This window comes from Saccostrea cucullata, unplaced genomic scaffold (genome assembly GCF_032062105.1).
Source record: "Saccostrea cucullata isolate Sc308-1 unplaced genomic scaffold, CSIRO_AGI_Scuc_v1 ctg2332, whole genome shotgun sequence".
Taxonomy (NCBI): Eukaryota; Metazoa; Mollusca; class Bivalvia; order Ostreida; family Ostreidae; genus Saccostrea; species Saccostrea cuccullata.
In genome coordinates this window covers 146,594-158,249 of record NW_026927295.1, presented here as the reverse complement: position 1 = coordinate 158,249, position 11,656 = coordinate 146,594, and the positions used below count along the sequence as shown (strand labels likewise).

The 11,656-nt window shown below is 31.4% G+C and overlaps 1 protein-coding gene across 1 annotated transcript; it reads right to left on the bottom strand.

The window, feature by feature from the left end:
* Nucleotides 1-2,977: 2,977 nt before the first annotated feature.
* LOC134273981 (uracil-DNA glycosylase-like) lies at nt 2,978-8,158 on the bottom strand. Its single transcript, XM_062756206.1, has 6 exons — nt 7,999-8,158; nt 6,202-6,296; nt 5,464-5,660; nt 5,319-5,363; nt 3,662-3,834; nt 2,978-3,452 (listed from the first exon to the last, which is right to left on the bottom strand). Exons 2-6 carry the CDS (start codon nt 6,248-6,250, stop codon nt 3,161-3,163), a joined length of 756 nt encoding a protein of 251 aa, XP_062612190.1. The 5' UTR covers nt 6,251-6,296; nt 7,999-8,158; the 3' UTR covers nt 2,978-3,160.
* Between the last annotated feature and the right edge of the window lie 3,498 nt (nt 8,159-11,656).

The window sequence follows — 11,656 nt, the reverse complement described above, 5'->3', positions numbered from 1 at the left end:
GTGTCAACATTGGTATTTAAGAGGCTTACAAAATGAAAAGAGTGAACAGAAAGATCATGGACTCTTTAATATCTTTTATTGTTGCTACATCAGTTGTTCTTCAGTCATACAGGATTTATTTTTCATTTCGCAATTAAATAATCCTGCATAGTACAGAACAATAGTATTAACTGAAAATGATAGCAGAAAAATTTATCTCTCTTGTACGTTTTTTTTTTTGCACATTGCTAATGTTTTATAGCATTATGCTTGTTAATATTCATATTTAAAGTGACTGTGTCAATTGGTTTTTATTAATGTATACCTGTGCAATATAAGGAAAACTACATTTTTATGTATTACTAGTCAATTTATGTCCCTCCACAGTATTTGTCAATAAGTATTCATGCAAGTTAAGGTTATTATACAGGTTGTTTCTAGTCACATTTTTATTTAATATTATGATAATAATTTTGTGTTAATAGACTGTTAAAGAAATTATTTGTTTTCGAATGTTAAATCCTTCCTTAACTGCATTTTTCACTATTTATCGCAATTTGGGATACAATCAATGTAACCCAACTACATTTTATTCATATATGATGTACTTATTTGCAGATTGATTTATTTTTATTTTATTTATTAATTTCTTAGATACAAACTTTGATTTCTGATAAAGATTGGTTTATTTAACAAAAACTTTCTTGAAAATATCTACATTGATACAGTGGTGTATGTGACTATGTGTTCAAATCATGTATCATGTTTGTTTTTAATTTATGATTGCTATACATATTTCTTTTTTAAAGCTGCATTTAAACTTTGCTAAGTTCTTTTCATTAACTTTTATGTTTGCATTTAATTATAGATTTATTGATTTCAAGTTCATGATATACGAAAAAGGACAAGAGTAGATAACAGTATAGATGATACACATAAACTTTGCAATTCATTTTCTGTGGATAAATAAACATTTAAAGTGCAGTTAGTTGTTTTGATGTTAATGAAGATGGAAAAACAACACGTGCACAATCAGGGAAAGCATTTTGATTCATAAGATGTGGACCTATTTTCACCATTCATTATCTTTGTATTTCAGTGTAATAAGTTTTAAGAGTTTTTATTAGGGCCCCGCAAGGATTTGCGGGTGCCCTATAGTAATCACTCTGTCTGTCCGTCTGTCTTCCGTCCACAAATTTTCTGTTTTTTTTCTAATAACTTTTTTTATGGTTGCCCAATCAAGTTCAAATTTGATATGGTAGTTCAGTAGGCAGAAATACATATTTGATGCTAAGTTTGGTTCTCAATGTCTTCTGGTTTGGAGCTAGGGTGATGGGGTAGATTCCTTAACTATCTTAAGAATGAATGGGCAACTTTTTTTATGGTTGCCCAATCAAGTTCAAATTTGGTATGGTAGTTCAGTAGGCAGAAATACATATTTTGATGCTAAGTTTGGTTCTTTCTGTCCCCTGGTTTGGAGCTGGGGTGGTGGGGTAGATTCTTTAACTTTAGAATGCATTGGCAAAGAGAGATAACTGCTGAAGATGTTCCCATTGTAAAATGAATGCTGGCTATGAGTCCTTTGGGATTAATTAGGTTTCCTCCTGAAGAAAATCCAGAGCATTATCTTTATCTGTCACATTGAGATGAATTACCACCTCTGTCTGCAAATAAAGTTTGTTTTGAAGTAAAGTCAATTTGGAATGCTATGAACACTGTGAAATGTGGATTTAGATATAGATTTTTATAATTTATTTTTCTTTAATAGTTATGATTTCATTGAATTCTAAAAACAGGAAATAGATTAAAGAAGATTTTTTTTGAATTACTTTTTTTACTTTATGTAAATTAATTTTAAGGTTGTTTTATAAAAATCCCATTCAATCATTAATACTGAAAAAAGTTCTTGTTGTAACTTTAGAAGAAAATGATGAAAGAGGTACAATTAATCCTTTGGGATCAATTATCTAGCCTGCTGCAGAAAGTTTAGTAGGCTTTACTTTATCTTTAAGATTAATGTAAACCTTTGTCTGCAACTGCTGTTTGTTTGAAGTTAAGGTCAAGCCTTCATGATATTTGCATTCATTGAAGGCTGGCATTCTATATAACACAAGCTTCATAATTGTTTAATACATTCAATTTCAAATTGTTCTTTACTGCCTAAAGTAAATACAAGGATATTATTTCAAGTTTTTGAATATTCAGGAATCATCTTGAAATTTTAAGAATACAGTTGCTGTTGCTTATTCTTTGTATATTTTTAATCATTCCGTAAGCTGAACCCTGTTAACTCTACCCCATATCGAGGCCCTTGCTGACTGGTCAGTTTTCTAGTTATGTCTGCTTCAATCAGATTACGTATAATCTTGGTCTTTATCGATTGTCAAAGGTGGCTGCTTACAATAAGATATTTACAGCTTTTGCTCAAATATTACATACCCAAGTATTTTCAAATAAAATACGAATCATGCCAGGGATAGGGAAATTATTGCTTTTTCGTTTCATCTTTTAACTCCCAGGACAAAAAAAAGATATTAATGAGAAGCAATTTTTACTGCTGCAAACGTTGAAGCGAATCTGAATGCATGGAAAAAGAAAGAGTGACTAAGACATTTTGTCATTCATAACCTTGTGTCAAGGGCCAGATATCGTAGAGGTTTTATTTTGAAAATGTTCTTAGAAAATCTTGAAGATGAATTGAGTGCACTGTGTTGCAAAAGATATCCCTTTTCGAGACCCCCTACTATAGAACAGGACTTTCCTCTCCAGATAAAAATGCTGTGAAATTCCATCATCACCAATATTTATCTGTCTACACATACAAGTTTTGTAATTTTTTCTATATTCGAGAAACACAAAGTCATGGTCAATCTGATTAAAATTAGTTGTTCCGAATCTACAAAGAAGAAGCGGTAGTGGATTTGGAACATCTAATTTTAATTATATTGAGGTCATGGGTACATGAAACGTTATGACAGATGCTTTAGTTACTCTCTGTTTATTGAAGTTAAAGAATACTAGTACAGCAAATAATTTACTGATATCGCCGTCTTTCCTTGATAATATATATTTATTCTAAAGCTTCTCATGAAAGTTGAATAAAAAACTCCAATGCTACAAACCTTCGCTTTACCGCTTTTAAAAGAAATATTTAATTGTATTCAATCATTGGTATACACTGTTAGCTTAAAAAAGGATTAGGAATTGGCAGTGTCCAATTAATTTGACTTATGGGTGCATCGATTGGGTAAGGAACAAGTGGACCTTTCAAGAATGACGACATTGAGCGTGGGGAAGGATGTGGAAATGTATAAATGGTATGTTTGTTTTTGTCGATCAACCCTTCCTTTTGTTTGGCAATAGAACCAAATAAAATGAAAACGACACCATTGCATTTTTCACTGATGATTCTTATTATGGCATTTGTCAGCTCCTGCCAGCCATATGTTTTATGGGACATCGGCTTACCGGCACTGAAAAATCAAAATAAAATAAAACATTAGAAGTTAATATTTTTGGATGTTTAAATAACTTTTAGTTGAAATAAGACTTTAATATGTTTTCGCGGGAAATGTTATAAAAATAATTTATATAAGTCGTAATATTATACAGAAAATATTTACATCAAATCTGTGTCTATATGCACTTTTTAAATTAGATTTGACTTGAAATTAATACTTACGTCACCGTAAGTATAGAATTTAGAAGGAGAACGCCGTTGCTTGCCCAGGGGTCCAGGCATCCATGATTCGGGATTTGAAATCCCGGGATAATCATTTGAAATAACTTAAATATATTATCTAACGATCGAGAAACCGGATCGGCCATGTGTACCGAGAAAGCATCCCCCGTTGCCTACAATAGAGAAATGCAAGATTTAAATACTATTAATAATTTTATTTTTGCGAAAACTGAATCAAAATGATTTGCGATGATATCAGCAATTCATTTAAAACTGCCCTATGAAATATTCATAGCTCTTTTCTGAAGTAGAAAGAGGATTTTGATTTTTATACTGAATAAATACCAGAATGATACCACTGAAATAAAGTTTATGGATAGCAAGGTAAATTTTTATAGTCAAGTGGATAGAAAATTTACAAAATGGAGAAAAAATTAAATTGGAATAAGTGTTTATTTTACAAATGTACTTATACAGATCATGTTCTTCCTGAATAGCTAGGTAGTTCGGTTTTAAATACAAGTATTAGATCCCTATTGATTAAAATCTTTCATACCTTATAGTAGTACTAATTTAGATTCAAAACTTATGTGGAAGTCACTAGAGGGTAAAAAGGTAGGATATTTTGTGACAGGGGTGACAAGAGGTTTTTATGGATAAAATGTTTCATAATTCTGAAAGACACCCAAATTTGGGGGCCAAACAGGGATCTTACCCTATCTTGTCTTTTATATGTCTCCCCTAAATCATTTAATATTGTAAAACCTTTTAGAAATAGAAGTCTTGAAAACTACACTTTTCAAAAAGCTAGCAACTTAACTGATACTTATGACCTGGGTTGGGACAGTTAACGCGAAGCGGTTTATTAAAAAAGCGTAAACTCCTCCTACAAAGGAACTTATATCAGTATAACTATGTCTCCCAGAACGAAGTTGGGCGATATATAGCGATTGTACGCATGTTTTTCTTCTCCAGGCGGTTTTTCAGAGATGGCTGGAACAATCTTCCTGAAACTTTCCTCAAAGGAAGATCACTGGTTGTAGCTGTGTTGTGTGGTCATGCAGTTTCAAAATGGCTACCGATGCAAATGTGACGAATATTGTCGGCGAGTTTTCTCTCTTGTCCGTTGAACATTCTTCTTTAAATTTTATTGATTTAATGATTAGTATCTTTAATTATGCTCATTGGATTTAAAAATTGCAAATTGTCCATAGCTTCCATGGAAACATGGGAAAAGTGAAAATTCTTTAACTTTGATTTTTAAATCAAAGTACTGAAAGTACAGATACGAGTTGTTGTTCAAGCTTAGCTAATGAGTATTGTTTTAGTGCTGAAAAAATGAGAGTCTTGTTCAGTTCGGGGAGATTATAGCTGTTTTTGACGTAAACGATTGTTTACAACTTAGATTATATTTGTTTTCAATCAAATTAGTAAACGCGTTATACAACCAAAATTATATTATAAGAGAGATAGTCAACAGTTCTAAACGAAAACATAATTACTTAAAAGCAAGCTGAGTAATAAGATATTTAGAACTTTAATGTGTAAGGTATGAGTAATCAAAGTAAAAAAGAAAGCGACGAAACAACAAAATTATTTGCATATTTATGTAAATAATATTTCACGTAATGTAAAAACAATACTATGAAAATCTCACCTGACCACCAGGATATGGATCTTGTGCAACAATTACTGCCCTGGTCTAATAATAAAAAGACAATTAGAGAAACTTTTTATAATTCCTATGTTAAAAGTTAATGTAGAATAAAAGTATACAAAATAATCGACAATTGCCGTCTCACCGTTTCCAATGGTGTCACATTTAGGGCATGGAATATCAAATTTAATGGCGGATAAATAATGTCAAGATCAATAAGATGATTTGTTATTTTGTACTCAATCTGTTTAATATAAGGTTTGTTGAATTCTTCTGCAAGCAGTTGCTTCCACTGATTGTTGTTGATATAGTCCATGAGAGAAATTGGAAAAATCGGAAGACCTAAAATATTGTGATGCATTATATACTTATTCATGAATTTTATCTTTTAAAGATATTCTTTTTTAATTGAAGAGATTTTAAACGTCAATTATCACTTATTTGATGTAATATTAGATTTAAAAATACTTTTGTAATGTTTGCATCTTATTTAAAATAAAGAAAAAAATACATGTATATGCTCCTGTGTTATTAAATTTTAACCTAACCCGTACACATTTTATCATTTTTCAATTAAAAATCATTCAATATTATACCCATTCTTTTTTTTAGGGGGAAGGGGGGGGGGTAAAGAATCTTTACATGACATGAAGCCTCTTTATACTGTCATAATATAAAATGTTCTTTGATGTAGTGATTGTGCACCCTAGAGTAGAAAATATTAAACCAACATTAAATTTAATTTATATCATTAAAAAAATTACATATAAAGGGGAACTTTTGTGAGAATAGTCCAATAATTTATTAAGATTTATTTCTAAAATAATTTTTAAAAACTACATTTCTTTGTCAAAAAGCTGCACTTCTCTTTAAAAATACTCACACCAGTCCATAGTGCAATACTCTAGAATACCCTGGAATACTTTCGACATCAAATTGTCTGTTTTTTATCTGGTATAGCTGTTAGTTTGCCCTTTCCTAAAAAAGATAGAATTTAAGTATTACAACTGTTTACTGAACTCTTATTTACCAAATATGACGCTATTTTTCTTGCGCATTAAAAAGTCCCTTGTTATAATACTCTGTTTAATTCATTAATATTATCCAATTTATCTCTAAAGGTTTATTTTAATATATTTAGCCAGTTATAAGGGGGTATATAATAAATTTATCATTATATCAGTAACTTGATCCAAAGAGCCGTATCACGTCTCGTTTACAGGCGCGGATCATCAGATCAAACTCGACGCTTCGCGTCTCGTTAGATTTGATGATCCACGCCTGTCAACTCGACGTGATACGACCCTTCAGATCAAGTTACTGTTGTAATAATATATATGTACCCAAAGTTAGGTCTTCTCACAAGAAATACAATTTCGAAATGTAAAAGCTGTAGAAACACCTGTTCAAAAGTTATCGCCAAGGATTTAGTTTTTGAAAGGTACATGTAATTAAAACTCCAGGGTCAATGTCAAGGGTCAACGTTGTTGGTTTACAAATAAAGGTCTTATTATACGGATTATATATAAGAAGTATGACAGCCATATTCCTAACAGTTCAAATACTATGAGTAAGGTTAAGGTTCATAAATACATGAAGTAGGTCAAACTCCAAGGTCAAGGTTGGAGGTTCAAAGTTTTTGGTATCCAATGAAAAGTGTTGTCACAAGGATTAAATATATATGAAGTGTGAAAATCCTAACCCTTACCGTTCAAAAGTAAAGTCCGAGGTTAATTTTTTTTAGGAAAAAATATTTCCAAGGTAAAGGTCAAGCATGTTGGTATCCAATATAAGTTCTTGTCACAAAATATATATATATTAAGTACGAAAGTCCTAGTATCTCCCATTCGAAAGTCATGGATAAATTCAAAGTTTAGAATTTTGTGTAAAAGTGTGTCAAACTCAAAGGCCAAAAGGTCAAATTCGGCGGTACCCAAAGAAAGGTCTGGACACAAGAAATACACATGTGAAATACAAAAATCACAGCTCCTCTAAATCAAATTCAAAAGTTATGAGCAAGGTTAAAGTGCTGCAGACAAACAGACAGACCGAAAGACAGCTAGGCAGGCTGACATGACAAAACTTATAAACCCAAGTCTTCGATTACGGGGGCAGAAAATATACCATCGTCTCCTAAGTATCAAATACTTGTCGCGTTAGACATTTTTTGGTAAAAGTCACGGCATTTGGAGGGTATAACTTTGAATTCCCAATAGTAAAGCCTGATTATGAAATACTGTGAGCAATGTTTTTGTAGAAAATAATTATACAGCATGTATATATCTCGAAAAACGTAAATGATACAATTGTCAAAAAGAGAGTTTCTTTAAAACAAAATGAAAAGACATGTACAAACATCTCTCAATACATTTCCTAACGCAGTTTTAGCATAGAATTTGATGGATCTAATGTTTTTTTCTATATATTAATGTACATTTACGTAAGATTATTTTTCTTAATATATTGTTTTAAAACATGATAGAAACACTCATGCAGTTTAAAATTTCAACCAATATTTTAATTTATTTATTCATGTTATTACATGTATAAGGTAATCTAATTTATTACAAATACATCTCTTTCAAAGTTCTTTTACAAAAACATTTATAAAATGATGTACAAATTAGAATATTTATTATGTTTGTAAAACATACTGAAGAAAAAAAATGAGTAGACTTACCAAACCTTCTGTCACAATATTGAAATATACATCAGGAACGTCAGATATCAAGAAATGCTCGAGAGGACCTACATTTTGCGCATGCTCACGAACATAGATTGGCAACTCCTCTTGGCAGCTGTTATATAGTTAAAAACGAACATAATGACTGTAATTGATATCATAGAAGGGATTTAATAAACCGCATAAAGAGCTTCAAGTTAACCTATTTATTTCAAAAAGTCATCAAGTTCTCAAAAGGGTACAAAAAGAAACAAAACAATGAGATCATATTCAGCGGTATTGAGATAACATGTCTGACATCATTCTTTAGATAGATATGAAACTGGCATATACCTACTGAATAAAACTCTTTGTTCTCTGTGTAATAGAATACTTAAAACAGCAGACGAATTGGTTAGAAAGATTTTGCTTTTTTAAAATGAAGACCAGATATCGTTGACATATATTTTAAGGTGGGCCCGAAATTGAAACTAGGAAAAACCTGAAGTTACGGGATGTTCTTACATTCCAGGAATTTTTCGTGACATAACTTGAAAAATTATTGAAGGAAAGGACATTCTTTGAGGGTAAAGAGAGTATACACATAAAATAATAACATGTTAGTGTATTAGTTCATATGTACAGAGTGTACCAGAAAGTATGATACAATTTCAATATTAGCTATTAAATTTAAATGACACAAATTAAGGTCCCTTTCAAGTATACAAAAGAAAAAAAAGATATATCACTATTTCATGACTTGTCACGTTTATGTTACGTTAACCCCTTCTTTCTGATCATATGAACTACTTTGACTTTACATTAAATTTAATGTATCAAATGATATATTTAATTCGCTATTTTCTTTCAAAGTCATGAATGCTTAACACTGTATCACATGTCAACATTATGTTTTATTTCGGATCTAGAACATATTTCCATTTGCCTTCAGTAAAGAAATCTTTTCAATGACTAACTTAAATCATTGATTTTGTATGTTTTTCAAAAAAAAAAAAAAATTCATTTGTAATGAATTACAAAGCTGTACTACAACGCTGTCATTTTTAACATAATTTAATCCTACTCTGAAGTCACTAATTTTCGCGGGGGTTTAATTTCTGCTGTTTTCAAAGTCTAACGAGACCCACCAATTTATGCCTAAAACGAATATTTTACATATATTACAACTAAACAATCCTTCAACTACAAAATAAAATCCCCATGAACCAATTAAATTTGCCTCAAACCACGAAAAATTTATTCAAATTTTTAAACACCCTCGCTTGAAAAGCCAGAGGTTATATAGTATTTCGTATGTCCGTCCGTCTGTGTCTGTCCGTCTTTTATGCTTTGGAGTACCCATCTCTTATCCGCAACTCCTCTCATACCACTGAATGAAATTTGATGAAACTTGCAATGTAAAGGAGCTGGTCGAACTAATAATAGTGTCATACAACAATTGAGGACATGCCATATATATAACTAATTGTTGATTTGGACATCTGGCAGTCATCTGCCTATAATTTGTTACGAGAAATTAAGAATGTATTTATATTAAGATAAAAATTCGGTAATGAATAACACAGCGATTCCTTAGAGATATATTTATGAATTGGGAGATTAAATTAGTGTAGACCTATAGGGTTTAGCACAGACATATTGTTTGAACATTTTAAACTTAGACAATATTAATATCATAATCATTTTTAGTTATTAGTAGTGAAGGTAAAATGATATAAAAGTTTATTAAATCAGAATGTATATTATTAGTGACGCAAATTCGGTGACTTTATAATTGGAAAGAGGACTTTATTTTGTAAACAATTATTATCTTGTCAAAACAAATTGGATTTTGGTGTTGTTCAAATGTACTATAATTTGTTAGATCATTTTGTAATGAAATTGATCCGAATAGACCAATCAAGCCCATCGATAGTAAGTAATAAAATTTGAACGGAAATACAATGGTATCATTAAGAGTTTTGACTAAGAACAATGAAATTGGGAACTTTGAAGTAAGTAAGTAGAAGAGCTTAAGGCTAGAACTCCTGCGGTGCAGAGATGGGGACTGAGCCCATAAATATTAGTAATGAGTGTTTACCTGTATTCGAGAGTGGTGCCATGTTGGGGTTCATAGGTCAACGGACAGACCTACGGACAAAGCGTAGGTGGTTAGTGATAGTGAATTAGCCAATGAAATATATTTTTATATCTGGGACCATGGATACCCACTGAGCACCAAATATCCTGTTTTAGTCAGAAAAGAGTATTCCCGGTTTTGTTCTCGAACTATCACACTTCTTTGGCTTTTTATTATTCTGGGAATCATTCTTTTGGACTTTTATTTATTTAATATTTGGAGTTCAGTCTTAAATTCTTTTTATATTGGACGGATCCTTTGGACATTTATATAAAAAGTGTATTGGTCTTTTCTGATCATATTTCAGAAAAGTTTTCATCATTGGCTTACATCCTACAAGTCAATTTGGTGCTCGTTGACCAGGATTTGCGAAGTACAATTACATTTAACGTTTGCGATCAAGACGGAAAAAGGGCTGTGAATTGAATTAATGCTCGGAACCAGGAATGGAAAACTATTACAAGGTTGATTCGCTTCTCACTATCAAGGCGATGCGAAGCATAACTAAAATGTCAAACGCGGAGGGAAAATGTGGCAAGGTAGGACGTAAATTTCTGACACAGAAGTATCTGTAGCCTGACCATGTTTTGATTTTTTAAAATTAATTTTTTGGAATTTTTTTTGGCTTATTGTTTTGGTTTGTTTTAAAGGATATTTATGACTTATTTGGCAGCAGTTTTGAAAGTGAAGGAAATTAATATCTAAAATTTTATATGAAGAAAAACTTTTATCATGTAGAGTCGATTTCTGATTACCAAGAGTAAAAAGTAAGTAATAGTGGGAAAATTGAAACAAAAATCATCATTTCGAAATTGAATTTATTAAAACAAGTAATGCGTTAAATGATATTGTGTATATGTAGTTATGGTAGTTCGCTTGTAATCAATGTTATTTAAAAAAGTAAACTAAGATTATTTTCGTAACGGACAGGCAAGAGAAAATGGTAATGAAGTTCACGTCAGATTTATTGTCACATTTTTTAAATCTTGAATTTGAAAATTGACTAGATTTGTTTTGAAGTTTTGAGATCTCGAGAAAAGTGCAACACTGAATCAAACAATTCGTTGGAATTTATCGTGGACTAAATTTGAGGCATTTATTTTTAAATATGACGTTGGTCTGATACTAAGGACGGTGATTACGTCTGACCCAGTGTTAATGGGCCGTCATAAGTGTTTGTACTAATCCTGAGTTAAATTCGCTGTGAGGATGCGATTGTGAAAAGGATAGTACTGAGTTTATGTTTTGAGTAAACCGACTGTGGATATCACAAGAAGTCGTGGAAATGAGGAATAGGACAGGTGATAGCAGTCATTTAGAGATGCTCACAGATGAAGAAAACGTTGGAGACTAATGACATTAACTGATTTATGTTGTACTTTTGAACGGATGTACCAACAACTAATAAGTCAATTACAAATTCTGAGGTTGGAGAACAATTTTTTATTCGGACTAAACTATTGGATTCGAATTTAAATGTATAGGATACGATGATGGCTTCTATTTTGAAGGACGATGCTACCGTCTGGAGTGGTG

Coding starts and splice junctions, on each gene's coding strand:
- LOC134273981 (XM_062756206.1), bottom strand. CDS start 6,250: ATGTCGAAAGTATTCCAGGGTATTCTAGAGTATTGCACTATGGACTGG. Junction 5,364..5,463: donor ATGTGACACCATTGGAAACG/GTGAGACGGCAA, acceptor TTTTATTATTAG/ACCAGGGCAGTAATTGTTGC. Junction 3,835..5,318: donor ATCCATATCCTGGTGGTCAG/GTGAGATTTTCA, acceptor TCTCTATTGTAG/GCAACGGGGGATGCTTTCTC.